The 25,577-nt window shown below is 39.4% G+C and overlaps 2 protein-coding genes and 3 non-coding genes across 5 annotated transcripts; 3 read left to right on the top strand and 2 right to left on the bottom strand.

Annotated features, from left to right (window-relative positions):
* The first annotated feature begins 468 nt into the window (after nt 1-468).
* LOC139653802 (5-hydroxytryptamine receptor 3A) lies at nt 469-10,967 on the top strand. Its single transcript, XM_071530788.1, has 9 exons — nt 469-567; nt 1,337-1,497; nt 1,629-1,673; nt 2,019-2,125; nt 2,538-2,707; nt 3,476-3,636; nt 4,901-5,111; nt 9,445-9,657; nt 10,417-10,967. Exons 1-9 carry the CDS (start codon nt 510-512, stop codon nt 10,734-10,736), a joined length of 1,446 nt encoding a protein of 481 aa, XP_071386889.1. The 5' UTR covers nt 469-509; the 3' UTR covers nt 10,737-10,967.
* trnal-uaa (transfer RNA leucine (anticodon UAA)) lies at nt 6,902-6,984 on the top strand. Its single transcript has one exon. It is a non-coding gene; the product is annotated as a tRNA-Leu (tRNA).
* On the bottom strand, nt 7,212-7,294 carry trnal-uaa (transfer RNA leucine (anticodon UAA)). Its single transcript has one exon. It is a non-coding gene; the product is annotated as a tRNA-Leu (tRNA).
* trnal-caa (transfer RNA leucine (anticodon CAA)) lies at nt 7,771-7,853 on the bottom strand. Its single transcript has one exon. It is a non-coding gene; the product is annotated as a tRNA-Leu (tRNA).
* Nucleotides 10,968-15,956: 4,989 nt separating the features above from the next.
* On the top strand, nt 15,957-24,079 carry LOC139653796 (5-hydroxytryptamine receptor 3A-like). The gene is made up of 8 exons (XM_071530784.1): nt 15,957-16,058; nt 16,212-16,256; nt 16,524-16,633; nt 18,253-18,422; nt 19,909-20,069; nt 21,070-21,280; nt 22,588-22,884; nt 23,844-24,079. Exons 1-8 carry the CDS (start codon nt 15,957-15,959, stop codon nt 24,077-24,079), a joined length of 1,332 nt encoding a protein of 443 aa, XP_071386885.1.
* Nucleotides 24,080-25,577: the final 1,498 nt, after the last annotated feature.

Genomic DNA, 25,577 nt, shown 5'->3' with positions numbered 1-25,577 from the left:
TTTTGACCTGAAAACATTGCTGCTTCCCCCCCGGTGGTTTACAGCAGTTTGTCGATGCATATAGGATTGCTACATGTAAAAAGTTGAGAGTGTGTTTTAGTCCCAATCCCTCTGGGCAGGCAGGCTGGGACAACAATCAACCATCTGAATATTATTGTGTTTGTTTTTGCCTAAACGGTCATGAATACAAATATGACAGCCGTGCCTGAAGATGTCCCAAAAAACCTGTTGTACAATCCAAACACTCATTATGCAAACACAGCCGTCAGATGGAGTGGAGCTCTGCAGGCGGTTGGACCTCAAGCTTGGATATGGATAGGAAGTGTTTTCAGTGGGAGTTATGATGTGGATAGTGTAGCATCATGTAGAGTCAATATTAGCCTCTAAATCCATCCAAGTTCATTGCTGAGGGATTCTTGTGGTGACGAAGCAGACTGATGATTTTCCTTTTCCTTTGCTTTTGAATCTGAGGGATTTATCATGAAAATGGTTGAGCAGAGACTGACAAGATGACAGAGCCAAATAAAGCAGCTGAGCTCTTCTTCATCTGGGTGATGCTGCTTCACGGTAAGGCAGAAGGAAATTATGACGATCCACAAAAATGATCAAAATGAAAAGGAAGATATTGAGTGAAAGAAAGTTGGTAGTTTGAAAGGCTTTTCAGGGATTTCTGCTCCTGTACAGCTGAAATATGAGCCAAATAAATACCAACAACAGGTAATATCTTAACTAGTGCTGAAACAATTAGTCAATTAATCGATTACTTGATCAATAGAAAATGAATCGATTATCATTTTGATAATCGATTAGTCGTTTTAGTCACTCATCAAGTAAAAATACCAAACATTTGCTGGTTACAGCTTTACAAATGCTAAGATTTGCTGCTTTTCTCTGTTTCATATCATTATAAAATGAAGTCACTCGGTTTTTTTTGGCTGCTGGTCAGACAAATTAAGCAATTTTAAGAATCACTGTGGGCTCTGGTAACTTGTGATGGGCCTTTGTCATTATTTTTGGCAAAATTAAAAGCATAGAAAACAGAAAACAGAGTTAATGTATAAAACAGACAGATAGAACGCTGCAGTGGAGCCACAAATAAAAGTATAATGGCGTGATACACAAGTACAAATATAGTAAAAATATAATCATTCAAAATTTAAGAAAATGATAGTATGTAGTGTCTGAAAGCTGCTTCATGAGTAAGTGTAACGTGAACCTCATGAAAGATAATATGAGGACTGAAACATTTTGTTGAGGAGGTATGAAGGATTTTGGGTGGAGGCTTATTTGGTGTATGAAATTAATTTTCTTTTCTACTCTTCCTTCTTATTCTCAGGTTTTGCAGCAGCGTTGAACTGCACCAGCCCAACTCCTGAATCGCTGTTTAACGCACTGGAGACCGATCTGTTCCCTAAAAACCTTGTGCGGCCTGTGAAAAACTTTGCAACCCCAACTAATGTTTCTATCACTTTCACCCTGGTGGGAATTATAGGAGTGGTGAGTTCACAGCTATTCCATCCATGTCTGCATATAAAATGCATCATGTTTGAATTCAGTTGATCTAATTTCATATTATTTGATCATTGATGGCTCGGACCAATAAACATCAAAATGTTTTTCATCTTTAGGATGAAAAATCGCAATCCCTTACGATTTTCTTATGGCAGCTCCTTGTAAGTCTCCCAGTCTTCAAAATATCTTCTTTTTTTCCCAATAAATTTGAAGAGTTTCATTCCAAAATAAGATATCCAACATTTAAAAAATATATATTCTTCAGTCAATATATTCTTAAGTCTCTTGAGACTTAAGATGATGTAATTACAGGCAATCAACATCAGGTAACTTTTCTTTTCTTCCTAAAATGGATATATGGCATTTTGGAATGAAACCCTTCTCTCTGAAAGTATGAAGAAGACACACTATAGTCTAAACTTCTCAGATGGTTTTATTTAAGGTTTTAAAGGTGTGTTTTCTACGCTGCGTACCGACCGCTGTTACACTGCTGTTCCTCTGTGTAGGAGTGGAATATAGAGGGGCTGACTTGGGATGCGGAGGAATGTGGAACCTGGAGAGTCTCGGTCCCTCGAGAGAAGCTGTGGGTCCCGGACGTCCACATCTCTGAGTTGTAAGTTAAAGGAGCGTTAAGCAATCAGCCTGTATCAGCGAGCAGAGGGATGCAATGGATAGAAGTGCCCCCCCCCCCCCCTTTACTTCTCTCATCCCCTTGAGCTGCGGTGGCCTGTAATTGACACAAACAATAAAATTAAATACAATTTTTGGGGGGAGTTTTTATAAGTTTTATAAGGGAGTTTTTGTTCCAAAACACAGGACAGACTGGAAAGTGAGTTTTGAAAGTAAGAAATCTCAGCAAACTAATTAACAGTTAACTGTTAATTAAGGGTTCGTTAATGCTTATTAAGCATTAGCTAACCCTTATTAAGCATTAACTAACCCTTAACTTAGTGTAGCCTTATTGTAAAGTGTTACAATAATTATATGTATGTGCAAATAAAAACTTCTATTCTATTCTATTACAGTATGGATGAGGACCAATCTCCCCATACTCCCTATGTTTACTTGGACAACAAGGGTAATGTGTTTGACGACCGGCCGGTCAGAGTGGTCAACTCCTGCAAACTAGTAATCTACACTTTCCCCTTCGACATCCAAAACTGCTCTCTGACCTTCGGATCCTACCTGCACTTTGGTGAGATAGATAGATAGATAGATAGATAGATAGATAGATAGATAGATAGATAGATAGATAGATAGATAGATAGATAGCAACCTCAATGCAGTTTCAGTTGCATAGTATGATGAAAATGGAGTTGCGCAATGGGTTGCTCTGCATTCTTTTCTTGGTATGTAGAAATGTGTGTTAAATTCTACTTTTTTTTGTATGACAGTGTATGTATGCATGATTGTATGTATGTATGATGCTGTGTATGGAACTGATGCTTTTTATTAAGTGACAAAGCAACGCAGGGTCCAAGATACATTTTCCCATGGGGACAATAAAATTACACTAGCAGTCAAAAGTTTGGACACACATTTTATTTTATTTTTACTATTTTCCATATTTTAGAATAATAGTAAAGACATCGAAATTATGAAATAACACAAACGGAATTATGCAGTGACCAAAAAAGTGTCAAATCAAAAAACAAATCAAAACTATCTTATATTTTAGATTCTTTAAAGTAGCCGCCCTTTGCCTTGATGGAAAGGCAAAGGCTTTGGAAAGAAATGCATACATAGGCATCAACTTCACTATTTATATTTGTCTAAGAAACTAATTTCAAGCATTTAAGCAGAAGCCTTTAGATCAAAATGGCTTGAAGATCATGAAAAACATAGTACAGTCAATCAGGTGTGTCCAAACTTTTGACTGGTAGTGTATCCCTTATCAGAGCACACACAACACTTTTGGCGTCTAATAATTCTCAGTAAACTGTGTTGTTAAATGTCATTCCAGGTTCAGACATAAGGATGGTTATGGGCTCTAAAACCGAGGAAATTCTGGAGGAGTCCAGAGAAGTGATACAGACCAGCGGGGAGTGGGAGCTCCTCGACATCAAAGGATCTCCGTCTGTCCTGGTGTTAACTGAGGGAAGCTACTATGAGATAGAATACTTTGTAAGCACATTTATCATTCCAAAAATGCTACTGGATATATCTATTTTGGGTTATTAACATGTTACGACCTGAAATGCATTGGTCAATATTTCAAAAGAGCAGATGATTCGATGAATTCAATAGTAACCCAAAATGTGCCATATGTCAGAGTAGGTGTCAATTTTTTTTCACATGATGGATATTTTGTCTTCAATCGTTAATTGCACTCTTCAATAACTTAACACCAAAGCCATTATGATTGAATTTGAATTTTAAATTGGTATGCTTCAAAAGCAGACATTTTAACAAAAATATTTTTTTCTGTTGGTCTAGTTTTAGATTTAAGTTTAGTGTATTTTTTAGTCAGGAGTTCTCAAACTCAAGTAAAATACAATGCTCAAATTTCATTTCCTGAGATAGTTGAAAGAAAATGTTATAAATGGGCATCTTCCTGTATATTAAATTATGTTTTATTATATTAAATGCTTAACCTGTCTACAACATCTTCTTTCAACCATCAATATAATTTAATGTCATTGGATGGCATTTTCCTTACTCTTGAGAACTCAAAACTCATAAAACAAGAAGAATAAATCTTGGGAGATTTAAAGATGCTATGTGTCGCATTTTTAAACATCAATACAACATTGTCAAATAAATTGTGATATCTTGTTATAATTACTGTAAACAAATGAAAAGAGAAGAACAGCGCCCTCCTTCTGTTTTGTGCTGTAAAGCAAACCAACAGTTTTCCCACAAAATCTGACCTGGTGGCACACAATGTGAAACACAGTGTAAAGGCTATGGCTGGGCAATATGGTCGAAATCAATATCACGATAATCATACAAATTTTTTTGAGATCAATGTATATCACGATAATTAATGTTCATCTCATTGTTAATGTTAGGGTGTGATGTCAAACAAAATTACAATACCTAATTTCGTCTGAGTTTTTAAATAAAATTAGCTTATTATCATCAGTTTAGACAGCAGAATTGTGTCACGATATCTCAAAATCACCATATCATCATGATATAATTCCACTCGATGTTAAACGATAATATTGAATTATCACCCAGCCCTAGTAGAGGCCGTTAGAGGCTGACAATCTTCTTGGCGATGGTCTAGTTTTTTTTATGGTAATTGTATGTATTGATGCTACACACAGCACATTTAAGGGAAATGTCAGCTTTTGCAGAATAACAAACTAAGTCTAACTTGATGATCTCCATGCCCCAATCCTGACTAAAACCTTAAGGCCTTGTACCTGTTTGTCTTCATGAGCTCGTTCTGAGGCGTAGACCGATCCTGTATGTGGTGAACCTGCTGATCCCCAGCTGCTTCCTGATCACAGTGGACCTCTTCAGCTTCCTGCTGCCTCCCCAGAGCGTGGACCGATCCGCCTTTAAAATGACCCTCATCCTGGGCTACACCGTCTTCCTGTTGCTAATGAACGACCTGCTGCCCATCACCGGGGAGACGACACCCCTTATCAGTGAGTGTGACGTGTGATATTAGTGGATTTGTTTGGCGTGTTTTCGTTTTTTTTATATATTTATCTATGTGAGAGTGTTCATGCGACACCATCTTTGACACAAGTATTGCTGTGGGCTACATAGACGTTCTTATCTGGCGCCTACCTCAGCCTAGGCCTACATATGCAATAACGAGTCTAACGTTGGATCACAGGTAGGATCGGCAGCAAGTTCAGTTCCTCTGTTGAATACTTCCTGAAGCCCCCCCACCCCCCCACCCCCTCACAGCTCAGGTGTGTGGGTAACACTTTATTTTCTAGGTCCACAATATCCTAATAATTTCCTAGAAAGGAACTGATAATTTCTTGGCAAGTTTCCTGGAAAGAACTGCAAAACTATAAACTATTTATTGGAAAAAATAATAGGCAGAGGTCAATTTGGTAAACCAAGTGATTATTCATATAATTATATAATATAGTAATTTGGTGAATTCCTTCCTCTAATTTAAAAAAAACTATATAACTACTACATAATTTCATGGTTCCAAGAAATAACCAGGAACTTACCAACTACCAACTACCATTGAACTCTTCTCAATTAGTACATAATGTCGTAGTTCTTTGCAGGAAACTTCCTAAAAAATTAACAGTTCCTTTCTAGGAAATTATTTAAAAATAGCAGACCTGAAGTTACTTTCAGATAATATAATCCATAACTTAACCAGAGGACACAACTGTCTCCTGTTGTTTACTTTTGAGGGAGGGAGGAGTGTTTGTCATTAACCTTCCTTTGCCTAGATTGCCACAGCCACTCCAGGCATTTGAACTGGCAAACTTCTAGTCACCAGCCCGGTTTTTCTAACCTCTGAGCTACTGCTGCTCAAATACATTTTTGTCAATGTGTTTACAGCACAGCTGGATGCACAGTACTATGGCAAATTTTACTGGACTTAAATAAAAGTAATACAATACAAGTAATACAATTTTTGTAATTTGTATCCAAATTTACAAATGCATGTTTTTATGGTGACATTCAAGTGCTATTTCAAAGCAAAATTTTGCATACAAAAGGCTGTGGATCTGTGGATCATTTGTGGATCATATGACATTTGTTTTGTGAACCACATGACATTTGCATTTTCCTCTATTTGTGAATTTTGTCCATTTTCTACTGCAGCAGTGTGCTAATATACATCTGCAAATAGCCTACATGGATGCCTTGAGGGGAGATGAAGCTCCACCTTTTCTCTTTTCTGAAACGCACTGCATTGGTGGTTGGCTTGCGCTGTTTGGTGACTTTCTGCAAACACAATTTAAAGTTTCTCCAAACACATTTTTAAAAGTATTTGTTTGTGGATCATGGTGCATTTTTGTGGATTATCCACTGTGGGTTACATTTAGTTAAATGTAAGCCTACATTATGCAGGATTTGAAGAGGTGAAGAATGCGCTGTGGAATTGAGATCACTCTATGATGATTTAAAAATAATCTACATTTTAATCCAAGATTGAATGATCAGATAATGAAGACATTGAGAACACCTGACTTACGTGTGGTCTGCTCAAAGTGAATATGGCCATGAGTTAAACATTCAAGCATAGGTAGGAATTCTGATCCGCCTGAACAGATGTGAAAGCAGGCGTCCCTAAACCCATACCTCTAACTTACCACAGTATCAGTAACTGAGCACCTTACTTTAAAGATATTGCTTCAAACGGTTACCACCCCAAATGCCTAAGGGCAGTTTCAGCTATTGACTGAATGTGACTGAAACACCACAAAGGTCTGAGTTTCATATTTATTTATGAAGGACCAGGATGGCTGAGTGGTTAAGGCATTGGACTTAAGATCCAATGGATGCATGTTCTCATGGGTTCAAGCCCCTTTCCTGGTACACTGTTGATCATCACATGCGGTCTTTGTAAGAATCTCACCACATTAATAGGCAATGCTGAGCTCTTTACCTTTTTAAAGGATTGATTTTTGATCTTAAAAGTGTGTCTTATGTATGATCAGTATGGCCAAAACGTAAAGTCACTGCAATGCTCACATGTCCTCACTGGTTCAATCCCAACTCCTACAAAACCTTTAAACATCTGCTGATATTGCAGGAATGGAGTGTACCAGGAGTGGGGTTTGAACCCACGAGGATATACATCCATTGGATCTTAAGTCCAACGCCTTAACCACTCGGCCATCCTGGCTCATCTTTTGTTATTAATGTCATCCTAGGATGGGGGTTCATATTGTTAGCAAAATGAAAATGTATGCCTATAGAATAGAATAGAATACACTCCACTTAGGATTCTTAACTGCAGATGGGTTGGGAATTAAGCTGTAACATTAGGTGGGGTTTTGAAGAGTATCTCTCTCCATTTTGTCAGTCATGAAAGCAGAGAAAGCAACAGCACTGGCAAGAGGATTACAGAGACTCGTGTCCACTGCATCTTGAATGCAATTCCTTAACCACTCAGCCTTCCTGGTCACACAAGACAACTGCTTGAAAGGTCAAAAACCACCCCACTGAGGATAAAGCAGTCAGCAGCAGTATTTACCTATGAAGCTACTCAAAAGCACGGAACTCTGTATTGTTAGAAACCAACAAGGATGCCTGCTTATACTGCAAAGCCTTGACAGACCCGACACCAATGGGAGGAGATTTCTCACTTGCAGACAGGAATACCAGGAGTGGGACTTGAACCCACGAGGACATGTGTCCATTGCATCTTGAGTGCAACGCCTTAACCACTCGGCCATCCTGGTCCCATGACAATGCTTGTTGGAAGGTCAAATATCAACCAACAATAGATGATCCAGTCAGCAGCTGTATTTATCCATGAAGCTACTCAAAAGCATTGAAACCATTCATTTATGTAAACCCAAAGAAACCTTCATTGTTGTTACAGAATTGGAATATGAAAGCCTGTAGGGAAATCCATTCATTGCACCTGGACTGCAATGCTTGACACAAACAGCAGACAAACAATCCCATTACAGATAAAAACTCACTCTTATTTTCCCCTGATGGTGAAGAGCATTGAAACAATCATTCATTTATGTGGCTTTTTCATTCAGTGGCTTCTTTTACAGGAACAAAGTAGGTTTTATGAAAGGCAATAGAGAGAAATTAGGTCAGGCAACTTTAATGTCTGTGTTAGATTATGCAACATCTTCCAACATACTGCATATCTTTAAGATGCTGCCTACCATGATGGCCTCTGCATCATTAAGGATGGCACATCAATGCGAACTGATATTAGCATTTTAACTAGCATTTTAGCTGCTTGGGAGGAGCAGGAGTGTAATGCTTTTTGCAATGCGCAGTGCTAAGGGGATTTAACTGTTTGGGCAGTGCAGATCCCTAAGAGCCTAGGGAAATACACCTCAGTTATTATTATATCAGAAATAAAACCGGCTAACTGTTGGTACATGGTGAGCTTATCGTTGGTACATTACTGCATAAATCATTGCACTATCTCGTATCTCTCTGGTAATTTTGGCTGCCAACTTATCAAACTAGATCCCGATATTATCTAGTCTTGGATATATCACATGCTGTATCAGGATGGATCTTTATTATGCACCAAACAAATGTATGTGCATGTTTTTGTAATATTCATATTGTTTGTTTGATGCTGATTACATATTTTATCCATACTGATGCACCTTGCTTTTCATATTGATTGATCTATATTACATTGTTGTGCTTTATAATTGTTGCCATTTGATCTGTGCACATAAGAAGATGAGAATGCTTGCTCTCATGGTGTTGCAGATTGAAGTTTTACAAATAATTTTATTGATTGAATTAAACTTCAATGGGCGGAGCAAAAAATTACCAGAAGTAACGTTAGACTGAGCAGTGAAAAATGAAAGGGGTAGGAGGAAGCTAATATTTTGAACCTAGCACGCTTGCTACTAACAAAAAATGCAATCTAGTCATTTTTTTAGGTTAGCTAGTTAGCCTAGCAGACCTTCAAAGTTCATACTATATAGCCATACTAGCCATAGCTATGTAGGTAAGCTAGTTAGCTAGCCGACTGACCTTCCAACATCATGAATGAATGAAAAAAGAAGTCACTGTCATTGTTATTATTTTTATTGATATTTTGACCAGAGTTCCTTTCTTTGCCATTCCAGGATTCCAGTTAGCTAACTTGTGCTCTGAAAATCTCTGAATATCCGAGTATTATTTCAACCAATACAATTATTTCTGCCTCAAGCAGCTTTGCCTCCAAGAAATGTTTGTAAAAACTCCAGTCTGCCACTGCATCCCACCCTTTAAACATACAACTTGAATAAAAAAGTGGGGTTTTTTTATCTTTCCACTCTGCCTTCCTTTTGTCTCCGGTAGACGTTTTCTTCTTGATCAGTCTGGCTCTGATGGTGGCCAGCCTGTTGGAGACGGTGTTCATCACGAACATCCAGTTCAGTTCCAGCCACGGTGCGGTGCCTCACTGGCTGAGCGTCCTCGTGCTGCAGTATCTGGCTCGGGTCGTTTGCCTCCCTCCCCAAGCAAAGAGCAACCGAGTCACCGTCAGCATCAACTCATCTGCTAGAGGTAACTGTGGGCACATAATAATGATAATTACAATAATAATAATAACGTGACTACTACTAACGCTAATATTTATACTACTAGTACTACTACTATACTATTACTACAGCCACTACTACTTCTGCTACTACTACTATCAACTCTACTATTGCTACTACTAGGCCTACTCATAACAATTTTGTATGGAACTCTTCAACAAACAAAGTTAGCCCAATGGTTTGTGTAAAAATGGCCGCCACTCTGACCATCCAGGAACGTTGATATGAATGGAAATGACCGTTCTATCCATTCAAGTTTTGTAGGTAGGATCTTCTCCAGTGAAGCGGCTTGTGAGAAACGCATGCAGCTATAGGTGTTCGGTTGTAGGTTGTGTTATCTTTTTTTAGATTATTTTGTGGGGCATTTTCCCTTGACTGTGCAGTAGACATTAGAGAGACAGGAAAGACTGGGAGCGATAACATGCGACAACCACCAATAATAAGAAGAAGAATTTGTCAACCAAAACTGTATGTTAGCTAGCCTACTATTCTTTAAAATGTACCAGATTTGCTTTGATTTTGTGCTCTCAGTGATTTTTTGAGCATGAGCTTTTTTCAAATAGTGGATATCTAATTTTGGAGTGTCAAAGTGTATTAGGTATCATAATGTTGATGCCCAGTTATCTATATTTTACATTGCCAATACTCAATAATTAGCCATTTGACAAAAGGTGTCACACCATCTGACAAATTCTAACATCACTCTGTTCTTCCTTTTCTATACACCCAGCGAAGAGTATCAGCGTCGCGCCTCCTGCGGAGCCTCAGATCTACATCTCAGCAGTGGAGCTTCGGAGCCTCTCCAGCAGTCCGCCTCCAGAGAAACCCCCTCCGGACCCGGTGCTGGAGGAGCTCAGCAAGCTGTCTAGGGATCTGTTGGCCATCCGCCGCCAGATGGAGAAACACTTCAAGGGGACCCAGAGCTCGCAGGAATGGCACAGGATCGGGATAGTCATCGACCGCCTGCTGTTCGTCCTCTACATCATCTTCATCACCACCAGCTTTGTCACCATCATCTGTATCTGGACCTGGAGTAACACGTTCAACTGACATGGCTGCACTTTGGGACTTACAAAAATTACAACAACCTTTTTCACCAAGAACATAAATGTGTACAGTTTTTCTTGTTTCAACAGCTTGCATGTAATATTCTGAGATGTGGTACTTCTGAGATGGGCAAAGCATGAGCGACTGGATCTTGGGAAGTTTTTCTTTTAGTTACTTAAGGGTGCTTTTACACCAGCCTTGTTTAGGCTGTTTGAATCGAACCCCAGAGTGTTTACCCCCTTGGTTCGGATCGTTTGGGGTGGTGTGAACACCCTAATCGAACCCTGGTGCAGACCAAGCAACAGCTCTCTGGTCCGCCTGGAAGAGATGGTCTCAGGCCGCTTCCAAGTGAACTGTGGAGCGGTTCATTTCTGGTGAGAACACCATTCGAACACCATTTCGAGCGTCTTCCTCGAAATGCCTGTATTATGAAATTATTTAACAGTGGTGGAAGAAGTATTCAGATCTTTGACTTAAGTAAAAGTAACAATACCACAGTGTAAAAATACTTTGTTACAAGTAAAGGTCCTGCATTCAAAATCTTACTTAAGTCAAAGTACAAAAGTATTAGCATCAAAATATATTTAAAGTAGCAAAAGTAAAAGTAGTCATTATGCAGAATGGCCCATTTCAGAATCATATATATCATGTTATTGGACTATAATTATTGATGCATTAATGTGTTCATCACTTTAATGTAGCAGGTGGTAAAGGTGGAGCTAAGTTTAATTACTTTATATACTGCTGGGTAGCTTAACCTATAAAAAATATATCATAATTTATTAGTTGATTTATAATTTGTATTAATAATCTAAATCTGCAGAATAACTAGTAACTAAAGCTGTCAAATAAATGTAGTGGAGTAAAAGGTACAATATTTCCCTCTGAAATGTAGTGGAGTATAAGTATAAAGTTGCATGAAATGGAAATACTCAAGTAAAGTACAAGTACCTCTAAATTGTACTTAAGTACAGTACTTGAGTAAATGCACTTAGTTACATTCCACCACTGTTATTTAATACCATTCTTGACAGGCGTTCATATGCGCATTCCTCTAGAGTCTGCTGATCTGCCTCCAAATCAAGACCGACATGAACAGAACCTGACGTTGCTCCATGATGTAAGATATAGTATAGGCAGACGTTATGAGGGTTTTGTTGTATTTTTACCCGCTAACTGACCAATAATCAAACAGCATTTTCAACCAAATGGCTTTGTTTACAAGCTCTGGACCTTTTGATTTTTGCCTTTGTGAAAGCGAACCGGAGCAACTGAAAAAGGAAACGATGTGTCATTCTCGCATCAGGTGCGAACCCAGGAAGCAGACTATCAGGTGGGAAAGCGCCCTAACTTTTATTTGTCTAAGGTTACTCCCAGAGGTGGGATGTAATAAAGTAAAAATACTTCATTACTGTACTCACGTAGGATTTTCAAGTATCTGTACTTTACTCAAGTTTTTCTTTCACTGAGATATCTCACGGTGGAGCGCACACTTACTGCTGTTTACAAGGCAGATTGTATTTATTCACTGTTGGGTTGCTGGGTGAAACCCACTGCCTAGGATGGCATCAAGATGTTAGGGGTTCCCCTACCCCCAGCCAAGCGACTGCCCTTATCCAAATGCTAGGCTTAAATACTCTCCGGACTTTTCCATTACCTTTAGCTGCAGGGGAGTTTTCAGTTAACATCTTAACAGTCATTTCACAGGTAGTGGCCTAATAAACATTATTATCAATATTGTGTTCAACATCTAATCACAGGCGGTAAATACACTACTGCCTACATAGGAAGAACAAATGAAAGAAACTACATAAAGAAAACCCATTCCAACCCCCCTCCCCAATTCAGTCCACTTGATATAGTCCAATGAGGTTAATCAGCAGCAGCATTCCCACATTGCCGCTAGGGTGATTACACTGCCACTCATCTAGGCCTCAACCAGGGAGTGTACCTCAAAGGAGAATAGGGTTAGAAACAAACCACAACCATACACAGAAAACAGTCCATGAACCTATATGACAAAATAAAGTGGATGGCTCAACTGAAATGGGCCCCTTCCAGTAGAGAAACACTTAAAGAATAACAAGTCAAACCATAATAATTATTAAACTACATATACTGTACAAACATAAAGTGTGCTCAGTAAATGTATGAGGGCCGTTCACCTGACAGTTGAGGGAGCAGATTCTTCTCCCTCACATTCACTCTTAGTCACAATAAAATAAAAAAATACTTTGTCACCTTGTTAGCTAAGTTCAGTTTCCATGTCATAATATACGTATACCTATTTAACAATAAATCCTGAAAAAATGTAAAAATAAAATACAAAATCTTTATTTTTCATATATTTTTATATCAAAATCGCATTACTTTTAGTTCCTGGAAAACATGGTTACCTCATGTTGTACATAAAAATGGTTTACATACAAATTCAAACCAATAAAACCATCACAGATTTTTGAACACCCTCCATCTAATTAAACTGCCTTTTTCTCCCTAATTGATTTCCCATTGGTTTACACTTTTGAATGATCCCTCCCTGCATCCTGTTTCAATTGGAAATACATAAAATTAAGGCGGTCTCAAAATGCTGTTTCATTGTGACTTTTAATACTTGGCCATCCTGATCCTAACCCTAACCCTACAAAACCGTCACTTTAAAGATAAAGAGTTCAGCATCACCTGTTAATGTGGTGAAAATCTTACAAAGACCACACTTGATGATCAGCAGTGTACCAGGAGTGGGGTTTGAACCCACAAGGATCTGCATCCATTGGATCTTAAATCCAATGCCTTAACTTTATTCATTTAATATTAATGTCATCCTAGAGTGGAAGCTCATATTGTTTCTGGGTTTAATTGCTGGTGATATGAAATGTAAACCCTAGCCATGATCTTAAAACACTGCTGTTTGCCTTTGTAGGGCATAATTGTGATTATAATGATGATTATGATTTTAATCTGAGACTTTACTGTTGATCATTGAGTTACAGGTTTTTAAGATGGCATTAAACCAAATATAAGCCCACAGTAAGACACAAGATAAGTACACAACACTGGAGAAGGGAACAGATTGTAAATCCCATGAGTAGAGGTGTTCAAAAATACAATGGGTGAGTGGTTACCGGAGGTGTTGAACAACAAGTCCTGTGTTGGGGAGAGGGTGTGGGGTTAGACCCATCTGGATGTATGTGGTGTATGTGGGTGGGTGTGTGTGTTTTTGTATTTCTATACTTATGAGGATCAAATGTCCTCACAAGGATAGAAAGATGGGGAAATCCTGCAAAGTGAGGACTATTTGCTGGTCCTAGTTTAGGGTTAGGACTTTAGGGTTAGATTTAAGATTAGGTTTAGGTTAGGGTATACGGGTTACATTTAGGGTTAGGGGTCAGGGAATGAATGTAGAAAGTGAAGGTCCTCATAAGGATAGTAATACAAAGGTGTGTGTGTGTGCGTGCGTGTGTGTGTATCCATGTTTGAGCAAAAGAAAGAGCAGTTAATTTTACAATATTGCAATTTGAGATGTGACCGTTTTATTGGAGTTTGCATTAAAGTAAAATACACCAACACTTTTCATTTTTGTGATCAGAAAACTAAATGAACATGCACACATCTGTCGTCCGTTCGTTTGTGCGTGTGTGTAGTTGCACGTATGTCCAAGTGTGACAGTGGGTGTGTGTGTGTGTGTGTGTGTGTGTGTGTGTGTGTGTGTGTGTGTGGACACCGAATGCTTCACACAGTGATCAGATCAGCATTTCTGGAGGATGTTTGGTCCGTCAGAAGCGTCTGACCAGCCAGCATGAATCTGTCTCAGCAGAACTTCAGCCTCATCTCAGGCTTACTCTTCATGACAGGTAATGAGAACTTACTGTGTGTTCAGACAGTTATTGTTATGTTACTACTGTGGTATTTTTGTAGTCCTTGGCTTACATTTCTAATTCATGTATTCACTGCTTTGCTTGTTGATTTCAGTGAACATACATTTTCCATGCTGTGAAGAACTTTTAAACTCATACAAATGCAGTTTTGTCTTCGTCTTCTTCTTCTTCCTCCTCTTATTATTATCAATATTATTATTATCGATAGTCGTAGTGTTGCTTTTTGTTATTATTGTTATTCCTGTGGAAAAGTAATTTATCCAGTACATTTCGGGTTTAAATCTGCCTAGATGTGGTCTGATATTAAGGCTTTATCTCCTCTAGTCCTGCTTATAGCCTTTGGAAATAAGTCAAATTTTGACTACTTTGAATTTTAGCATGGCATGAAAAAAAGAAGACAAGAATATCTGTGATCAGTTAGTTGAGGAGACTGAAGTTGAAATCGAGGATAAAAACCTCCTTCCCTCTCAGTGAACTGATTTGAGTAGCATGCCTTGCTATGTTTGACTAACTTTTAAATGATGAAAGATTGTCCTACAGAGCCATACACCATCAGACAGCATCTGCTCTAAGCTATATAATGTCAACAGTATGACACACAAACTGTAATGATGAGTAAATATTATATGTCTGGAGTGTCGTGATGCCAGAAAAAACTAGGATTTGCATTGGGTTTCATGTAATATTTGTTTAAAGCTCCTTTTTTCTTCCTTTTCCAAATTATGCCGCGGGATATTTTGTGATATTTAAAGGGTGATAAAACTGCCTGTCTGCACCCACTCCCCAGTTTTGGGAGGAGGAGGAGGGGTGGCCTTTGGAGTTAGGGGTGGTAACTTGATGACAGGATACCCACGTCACCATTTCAAGAATACTTTTTCCACAGCTAGTTGGCATCAAAAAGCCAAGATTTGCGCACATAAAATCCAGGAAGACAACATTATGTGATTGTCAAGAAGAATGGATGTTTCATCATAAAATTGTCTTGAAAAAAGCTGAAAAGAGTGAGTTTCATCCCCCTTCAAGTAACAATTACTTTTGTTTTATATCTATGCTGCATTACTGAATCATTTGTCAGCAGTTCTGTAAATGAGAATGGTGCCACTTTTTTTTACATGTTTTGGTGTAGGCTCTTAATTTCTTGTAATCAATGATGATTATTATGTTTATAAGTGCTGCCTGGTAAATAATGCAAAAATCAAGCGCTTTAAAAATTTGTCACCCCATTCTCTCTCTTTATCTCTCTCTCTCTCTCTCTCTCTCTCTTTATCTCTCTCTCTCTCCAGTCTGCCTCTGTCACAGTGAGCTGACCTGTGAAGAAGGCCACAGCGGTCCGACCTATGAGTCCATGCAGGCCGTGTTTGACCGAAAACCCTTCAGGCCGGCGGTGAACCTCAGTAATCCGACCATCACCAACATCTCCTTCACCCTGTACGCCGTCCTGGGGGTGGTGAGTGAGTCAAAAACTATTAGGAGCACCTACAGGATCCAGGCTAAAGCCATGATCCTGTTCAATCCACTGCAGTCGTGCGGAGAGGGAGGAGACAAAGTGGCGTAGGCAACAATCAGCTTCACATGAGGTTTGTCTGTTGTTTTATTTCAGAATGAGAAGACACAGATACTCACTACCTTCCTGTGGCTGAGACTGGTAAGTGGCACTTTTTACCATCCACCTCATCTACTCTAATGTAATCTAATGTAATCTAATGTAATATAATCTGATCTAATCTAATCTACTCTAGTAGTGTTGTAGTCTCTAGTAGACTACAACAAATGGAACATATCAAAGATAAAGATACGTCATCTTTTGGCTTGAAAAATCTATTGAGAGATTTACTGGCTGCAGCAGATGTTTGCAGTTCACATGGAAAGTTAGGAGTTAAACTGTATTTCATGACATGTTATTCCTCTGCAGTACTGGCACCATGAGTTCCTGGTTTGGGACCCTGACGAGTGCGACGGCGTCACCAGGATTTCTCTCCCCGTGAAGCAGCTCTGGTCCCCTGACATCATCGTCTACGAGTTGTGAGTTTGAACAAATTGATCTTCCTGTTTTTGCTGGATCCCTGAGGGTCCAGCTCAACACTGGGAAGATATCACTCTCACTAACTAAATAATTCACTATATTGAGTTGTAAAGATAACCTGCTAATCGTGATCTTAGAATTATAAGGTTCTATCTGCCTTCAGGATAGTTCTGCGATATTGAGCTTTAAAGTTTTCAGCATCCACTGAGTTAAATGGAGACAGGTCCTTTTGTTTTAGAAATTACAGACTCAAAAATCATTATTTTCAAAAAATAACACCACACATATGTCAACAATAGGTTCATGCGACTAAGTCAGTTTTGACAAAAAGGTCAGATAGACCCTTATAATCCAAGGTCACAAAATATCTGAATCTGGTTTTCTTTTTCTGATGTTTCGATATGTCACCTAAAATAGCCATCACCCACCTAGTGATGGAGTGGTAAATGTACTTGTAAAATTATTTTATTTTGTGTGTGTGTGTCTAGCTGATGGTCTTATGCAGAGTATAAAACCAGAATAAGATTCAATTCCTACATCATCAACATTACTAGCAACCAATAGTAAGGATTGCAAGAGTTGGAGCCGTGACACTCGTAAGATAGATGCAGCAAAATATTCCTGTGATCCAAAGAAGTGTGAGGGAAGGAAATAACAGCAGAGGAGAGAGTTACAAAGGGTTTGTTTCTGCTACAAGACAAGAGCAAAAAGTGGATAGACTATGAACAACTTGGTTATCATCAAGGAACTGCTATGAGCAAACAACAAGAAAATATAGGTTTTATACTCTTGGAAAGACACTATTTCCACTTCACATTTTATGATATATCATAAACATTTATATCCACTGAAAAAAGGAGGGTTAAGTTCACACATTAAAAGTGTGACTGAGTTCAGGTTTATCCTTCATCACATCTGACCTCCTCCCCCCTCCTCCTTGTAAATTTCCACCTCCTCCTGTTAATCCTCCTCCTGTTTCTGCAAATTTTCACACCTCACGCTTCACATGGTTCTCTCTCCTTAATACCGCTTTTGAACTTTTCCATTTTCTTGCCTCCTAAATCTCTTTTTTTGCCTGAACCAATTTCTCTTTCTTTTTCTTTCTTTCTTTCTTTCTTTCTTTCTTTCTTTTACTTTCTTTCTTTCTTTCTTTCTTTCTTTCAAATGGCGTATATGGCACATTTTCTGTATGTCTGCTACCTCCTTAGTGATATTGAGAACAGACAATAATCCACATTCCTTTTGCACTGTGTCATTTTTTTGTACATACATTACCTCCATCATGCGTTTTTGATAAGAGGATAGATGGCGATGTGCATATTTAAGTCAACACACACCCTTATAATGCTGTAATCCATACTTTATTGCATACTTTTCATTCTACTTAACACATTCTAGTGTTTAAATTCTTGGTTATGTGTATTTATGTAGCCCCCATTTGCTATATTCTTGCTCATATTTTATTTTTCCCTGCTGTATCCTATTACTATTTGCGGCTGACCCAATTTCCCCGTGGGGATCATTAAAGTATCATCTCATCTTATCTTATTTTTCTTTCTGTCATTGTGGTTTAATTTCTTTCTTTCACCTCTTTGTCTCTTCCCTCTGTTGTTCTCAGTGTGGATGACGATGTTTCCCAGGCTTGTCCCTACGTCTACGTCAACCACACAGGTCACATCCGCTGGGACAGGATGCTGCGGCTGGTGTCGGCCTGCAACCTGGAGATCTTCAGTTTCCCTTTCGACGTGCAGAACTGCACCTTCACCTTCGGCTCCTACATGCACACCAGTAACCATGCACCCATAAACATTTATATAATTTATATAATCATACAAGCATGAACTCATCCAGTTATAGGCTACGCATGAATAAATGTAGATTGGAAACACAGGTGTTCCTCTCACTAAAGGTTGTTAAATAAAGTTTAACTTGGACATTTAGTGATGAGAACATAACCAAAATTATCCATGTGTCCCCGGTAGATCATTTGCTCTATGCTAACAGTTTAGCATACACTATGTTTGTCATGATCTGCCCCTGTCTTGCCCCTGTCGGCATGTTTTGCCCCTGTTCCTGGTCTATCGTTCCATTCTCTCCCCAGTCCTGCCATCCTGTACACATCCACTAGATGTCCTCGGACTTCCCCTCATCACCTTTCCCCCCTACTGCACCACCACACCTGTCTGTCATCAGCCCGTTAGCCTTGTGTCCTTGTTCTGCCTTCTCCTGCCTGTCATCTGCCAATCAGCTCCTGGACTCTTCCCTATCCAGCCAGCTGTTCTCTGTTTGTGATTTGCCTCAGTGTGTTTATATGGACGGTGTTTCTCAGTTGTCTTTGCCAGTTCATCTGTTGTGTTCCTCGTCTGTTTACCTGCCCTGATTCCCTGTGTTCCTTTGTTTTGTTTAGTAAGTCTTTTCCACTAACTATCTGCCAGCCTTGGACTCTTTGTTCGTTTAGTTTTTGCCTTTTGCCTGTCGGCCTGTTTTAGTTTTGCCTTTTGCCTGTTGGTCTGTTTTAGTTTTTGCCTTTATGGATCACCTGCTTTGTTTTTGTTCTTCTGCCTAAGTTCAGCTATTAAAGCTCTTGCTTCTACCAAGTTCTCTCTCTGCCGGTCATTGCATTTGGGTCCAGTCCCTGAGTTTTCCCCACACGTGACAATGTTGAGTGATGGTAGGTGACTAGTATTATTTCAAAGTAACAAGACCGACTTTTTAGGAATAAAAAGCTGTTAGTATTATATGGCCTGTAGAGTCATAAATAAAAAAAAATGTATATTTAACTCAGTGTTACTTTTGGGAATATTTTAGATATTCATCCACAGCGCAGTGATTTTTAGCTGTACACTAGTCTCCCATTGCCCACTACCTTTACTTCCTAAACAGGGAAAGTAGTCCATGATAGTTCTTTCCTAATGTTTTTTGTGTAAATTGTATGTAAATTTTATCAATTAACTACACAAAACCAACAGACTTCAAGATAACTTACCATTTAGCTGTATAGCTGTTACAAGATCTCACTTTTGTGATAATGCTAAAAAATAGCACAACACATGGAAAAACAATAAAAAAAACAAGCAAATAAAAAAAAAAGATTTAAAAAAATGAATACAAAGAATAAATGACAAATTAAGATTAATTACATACAAAACGGCTTATAAAATTAGTCTTAATCATTCATTTAAAAGATGAAGTGATTTAGCTAGCCTAGATTTAGCTCTTTTAGTTATCTTAGATCAATCTATCTATCTTTGTCTTGCTCGTCTTTCCCTCACAGTTCGGGATGTGAGGGTGAGTCCGGCTCTGACCTTTGAGGAGATGTCAGGAAACTCCAAGCGTTACCTGGAGGCCAGCGGGGAGTGGGAGCTGGTGGTCATCCTGGGAGAGTCTTCCATCCTGCGGTTTGGCATCGACGAGTGGGACATCATCACCTTCTGGGTGAGGCGTCGTACAGTCCGGGTCTCACTGGACTCACTATGGTTATGTTTGAAATTAAAACTTGAACCGTCAACAAGTTGATGTAGCGGTGAATAAAAAGATGGGTGAACTATGACCTCCAGTCGGCGATTATCGTACAGCAAACAACCACTAACATGAATAAAAAACAATGTTTCAGAAATGCATTTGTGTATGCTTTTTTTTTTTTTCCCTTAAAGGAATAGTTCACCCCAAAATGAAAATTCACTCATTAACTACTGATCCCCCATGTCAGTTGAAACTCCACTGGAGTTGCTAGAAAAACCAAACACACAGTGAGTTAGCGCCTGTAGCTCTATCTCTGCATCTTTAAAACTCCACACCTTCATTCTGTTACCCTCCTTTAATAACTCATTACAAGCAATAGTTTCTGATCACTGCACCTGCTTTTGAATTTGCTTCTTTTGGTCCATAGTACATAGATTTTTGTTGTTGTATATACTGTATATATTGTGATGTCTTAAATTTGACTAATGTTATGTACTTGCTGTATTTATGTGTTAATGTCTTGCACCGACTTGCCTTCTGTTTCTGCCTCTTGGCCAGGTCGTCATTGGAAATGAGAATTGGTTCTCAATTGACTTATCTGGTTAAATAAAAGTAAAAAAAAAAAAAAAATTAAAAAAAATCTCCCAGACTATTGAAGTTAATGGGGCCATCTTTTTACAGCTCCAATAAAGCATTTCTTTCATGTGGATGTCCATTGGCGTTTAATGCACATAACAAAACAAATTTCCCTTTTACAGATAATGAAGTTTACGTGTACCTGTAGTTTGATACTTCTTACCATCAATTTCTTTCTCATAATAAATTCAGCCTCATTTTTAGCTTCTGAAAATATCCCAATGTTATTGACTCACCCTATTTTGCCTCTGATAACATATGATAATACATTTTCAAATAACATAGGAACCAATGACACACGTCTGAAACCCATGTCCCTCCCTGTCTCGTCCACCAGGTGGTCATCAAGCGGCGTCCGGTGCTGTATGTGGTCAACCTGCTCATCCCCAGCTCCTTCCTCATGCTCATCGACATCCTGTCCTTCTACCTGCCCCCCCACAGCGTGGACCGCGCCTCCTTCAAGATGACCCTCATCCTGGGCTACACCGTCTTCCTGCTCATCATGAACGACCTGCTGCCCAGCACAGCAAACGGCACGCCCATCATAGGTCAGAGTAGCCCCGTTGGGACTGGGAGTACACTGCGTGGGCACCAGTCCCAGGTCCTTCCATTAAAAAACCTGTGTTTTTAAATTTTTCTGGCACTTTGACAACGTGCAGGAAAGGTTTCCAGACCGAATTTTGCCAATTTGACAAGTTTTCTGACATCCTTGAACCCTATTCTGTTACATGAGTAAATCATATTGTTTGAAAGTAAGTTTTCATATGGATGTCTTAAAAATGGCTGCCACTCTTCTTCTATGCCTCTTCCCTGTGCGGCGAGTCCAACGGAGCTAACGTTGTACAGCTCTACAGAGGTGTAGAGGAAGAAGAAAAGACATTTGTATGAAAACAGCTGCCCCCAGAACAAGCACGAGTCTTATAACCTACTGTAAATAAATCGCTTTCTATTTAACAGGAAAGTTAATAAATTGTGAATGAAATAGACTACCTACAAATAAAAAAACATTTGTGTTAGTTAACTTATACCTCTGCCTTTTGCCTCCAATTCCCATAAATCCTTCCGGGTTGCTTTAGTGACTTTTGATGATCTACAGGAAGAGTTATCTAGAGTTATATGCTTATCAATCTCCTTTTCCTGCTTGGAGACTTTTCAAAGATATAACTTATTTTTTATGAACAGCTGAAGACAGAGGCAGTGAAGCCAATCCTGCGGAGCTGCGACTGCCACGCTACACTGCACATATACAGTCTAAAACAGCCTGCAGATCGCAGCATGATGATTTTCTTTGTTTTTCAAATACATTAAACGCATGACCTCCTGTGCACCGGGACGATTTCACACTGTTAGTCGTGCCCAGGGTGTCTCATGCATTCCTGATTGGTTTTCTCCTTTTCAGCCCAAACACATTACTTTTGATTGAAAATAAGGCAATTGTTTTTTTTTCAAATCAGTGTTACATCTTTAAAAGAGCATGAAGTAATCTGTGATTCTATTGACCTCTATCGGTGACCAGTAGGAACTCATCTCCCACCCCTCCTGTCCCGATTACAGTGGCCTGTAATTGACACAAATAATAAAGTCACATTTTCACAATAGAGACGATTAAAGTAGGTTATTAGATCAGTGATCCAACAGAATAGTCTGGTGAAGAGGAAATATATCGTCTGTCAATTTTGTGTTCCAAAGCATTAGAATGGGCCAGAAAGTGAGTTTTGTAAGCCAGTAATCATTGAGTCATTGGTATTGATTAACAATCCTATCAACCCCCTGCAGATGTGTTATGGTCATTTTGTGCTACAGGACAGTAAAGATGGTACTTATTGCCCCTTTAACGAGTCTCCTCCCCTCTCAGGTATCTACTTCTCGGTGTGTCTGGCCCTCATGGTGATCAGTCTGCTGGAGACGGTCATCATCACCAACGTGCTCCACCACAACTCCATGAAGTACCGCGAGGTCCCGCGCTGGGTGAGGGTCGTCGTCCTCAAACACATCGCCAACCTCATCTGCTACCGCTGGCCGGAGGAAGTCCCGCCCCCTCCTGAAGCTCAGGAGGACAAACCTGACAGGTCGGACGGCGGTTCGGGTCCCTGGATCATCCAGCCGAGCGCCAACACACCCGGATCTGCCCAGCACCCCGCCGGCAACGGGGGCGAGAGAACAGGTTGATCCAACAGATTCACAAATATCAATCTTTTACCAACTGGAGCTGGTCAGTGGCCACCAGTATTGTACTTTTGTAGACCCTCAAAATACTAGTGATCACCTATAAGCCAGGTCCCCACGGGTCCTTGAAATCCTTGAAAGTTTGTGGGGAAAAATCAAGGCCTTGAAAGTTTTTGAAAATAGACATCGGCCATTGATAGTGCTTGAATTTATATATTTGTGTTAGAGAAGGCAAGAGACCACATAGTCTGCCATCACTGTAACACAGCACAGTTGAGAAGTGTTCACACATTCAAGCCTCTCTCTCTTTTTAATTGTTGTCTGTGAGCTTCTGTAAAGCCTGCTAGTTCTCATTATAAAAATTCTCAGTGTTGTAACAGTAATTAACCTTGATCCATGTCTCAAACTATGCCGTGTTGGGTCCTTGAATTTGAGGGAATTGGGCCTGGAAAGTCCTTGAAAAGTCCTTGAATTTGATGTTTAAGAAGGTGTGGGAACCCTGCATAAGATGAAATTTGAATGATCCTCGTGAGGAAATTGGGCAAAAAAGTTGAGACTCAGTTGGACAATCCAGCCTGGGACCTTCCCCCCCTTTTCCAGTCTCTCCACACTGTAAACAACCCAATAAAGCAAAATGCCATAAAAGTCAATCTAAAAGTCAATGAAAAATGAAAAATGACTTTTCTGCCCTTTTAGCTTATTCTAACTATCATACCATACATACCATACATGACAATTTGTGCCAAAGAAAAAGACAAAAAAAGTATTTTATTGTATTGTTATATCAAAATCTCATTATGTTTACTTACTAGAAAACGGAAAATCTTTTATGTCCAATTCCCACCACGTATTCTTCTTCCCGTATTGATTCCAGTCTGAATATGCAGAATCTCAACCTAGCAAATTCATGAACTGCGATCCCTCCCATCCCTATACCCATCCCAGGTCCAGTTGCCGTGGTGACGGTGCCCGCCGTGCCCGAGCTGCAGCAGATCTGCCAGGACCTGGGCGAGCTGCGCGCTCACCTCACCTCTCTGCAGAAGGAGGGCGAGCGGCAGGACCAGTGGTGCCACGTGGGATACGTCCTCGACTTCCTGCTCTTCCGCATCTACCTGCTGCTCATCTCCTGCTACGCCATGGTCATCATCTGCATGTGGTGCATCTGGATCAGCCAGACCTGATGGGGTCAGGGGTCAAAGGTCAACAAAGGGTGTGGTCAGTTTACTTGCAATTCACTGGGTCTCTAAAATTAAAATGAAACTGCAATTTGTAGAACTAAAAGTCACTCCAAACCTCCGCCAACACTGAACTATTCTCCAACTTGCAAAGCTGCAGCCTCCGTAACAGTTCATGTTTGTTAAAAGAGGTTTGACATTTGTCTTCCGGGTTTAATTTCCAAACAAAAAAGCATGTGAAATAGCACATGAATTCAATGCCGGATATCGGACCTTCCCACCAGCACATGAATGCACAAATCCAAATCATCAACAAAATCGAATCGACTGATCCCTGGGACAAGAGAGATCTGTCCACCAACTTTCAGCCAAATCACTTTGTTACTTTTTGAGATGGCTTTCTAACAAACAGAAAAACAATCAGATAGAAACATACACATAAACATAAACATAACCTCTGTCCAACTTACAAATGTAAAGCTATGTATAACTATAAAAACCATATGTAAGGGACAGTTTACAGAGAGCCGGTCATTATTGCAAAATAAATCCCAGCAGTCCAATCACCCTCAAGCTGCTTATTTTGCAATAATGATCAGCTCCCTGTACATTACTACACAGAAATATTCACTAAATTATTATAATCTAAAGTAATTTAGAAGTTTCCAACAAGCAGTCCAGCAGGACTGACTGCAGTAACCAAGCAGTGACGTCTTTCTGCCACAAGGTGTCGCTACTTAACTTGATTAGAAACTCAACTGGACCTGTTGACTCCAGAGTGATGACTAGATGTGAAACAGCAAATCTGTTTTTCAGAAATGACAGACTTCAGAATGTCTTCATTGGCCAATCAGAATTGAGTATAGTTGTTGACAGTTTGGCAATAGTTGCATTTTCAAATACAAAACTGTCTCTGGTGGTGCAACTTATTGGTGGAAGGACTAAAACATGAGAGAGAGGGAGGTGGATTAGTGAGGTACAAATACTGCACAGGTACAATCATGACAAATTAACACATGAATGAAAATCAAGGGGAGACATTTCCTATTATTTGTTTTATTTATTTATTTATTTATTTTTAGATGAGAAATGTATTAAATATCTGAGGGGCCACATTCCACCTCAGTTTCTATGGGCATGATACTAACGGATTAGATGCAACAACCCAAGAAGAAAAAAACAAGATGATTTTCTTTTTTTTTTGGCGTCTGAACTGCCTGGTGAATTGAAAGTGAATTGATCCCACAGCTGATGTGAACAGTCAGATATGTAGAGATCAGTCTGGTGAGGGGAGGAACAGAGTTGATGTTTGAGGCATTTTTAATAATATGCAGGTGAAACACACTGGAATAAAGCAATTTTATATGTTACCAAACTGATTTAGAAGTACTTAAACCAACAGTTTATTCCTGTCTTATTGTGTTGACTAAAAGATAAATAAACTAAATAGGTCATTTCTTAGCTTTCTTAGCTTATCTCTATGACTGTCTTATCTCTTAGTATG

The sequence above is a fragment of the Centroberyx affinis genome, unplaced genomic scaffold (assembly GCF_046629955.1).
Source record: "Centroberyx affinis isolate AG114_WGS23_722 - 3 ecotype Tasmania unplaced genomic scaffold, CSIRO-AGI_Caff_v1 ptg001979l_1, whole genome shotgun sequence".
NCBI classification, from domain to species: Eukaryota; Metazoa; Chordata; class Actinopteri; order Beryciformes; family Berycidae; genus Centroberyx; species Centroberyx affinis.
Note: the sequence above shows the minus strand (reverse complement) of the source record. Positions and strands in the feature narration are given on the sequence as shown.

Excerpts from the sequence above, each read along its gene's own strand:
- LOC139653802 (XM_071530788.1), top strand. The coding sequence starts at position 510 with ATGACAGAGCCAAATAAAGCAGCTGAGCTCTTCTTCATCTGGGTGATG. Across the intron at positions 568-1,336 it reads CTGGGTGATGCTGCTTCACG|GTTTTGCAGCAGCGTTGAAC; the intron begins GTAAGGCAGAAG and ends TCTTATTCTCAG. Across the intron at positions 1,498-1,628 it reads TGGTGGGAATTATAGGAGTG|GATGAAAAATCGCAATCCCT; the intron begins GTGAGTTCACAG and ends TTTCATCTTTAG.
- LOC139653796 (XM_071530784.1), top strand. The coding sequence starts at position 15,957 with ATGCAGGCCGTGTTTGACCGAAAACCCTTCAGGCCGGCGGTGAACCTC. Across the intron at positions 16,257-16,523 it reads CCTTCCTGTGGCTGAGACTG|TACTGGCACCATGAGTTCCT; the intron begins GTAAGTGGCACT and ends ATTCCTCTGCAG. Across the intron at positions 20,070-21,069 it reads GGGACATCATCACCTTCTGG|GTGGTCATCAAGCGGCGTCC; the intron begins GTGAGGCGTCGT and ends CTCGTCCACCAG.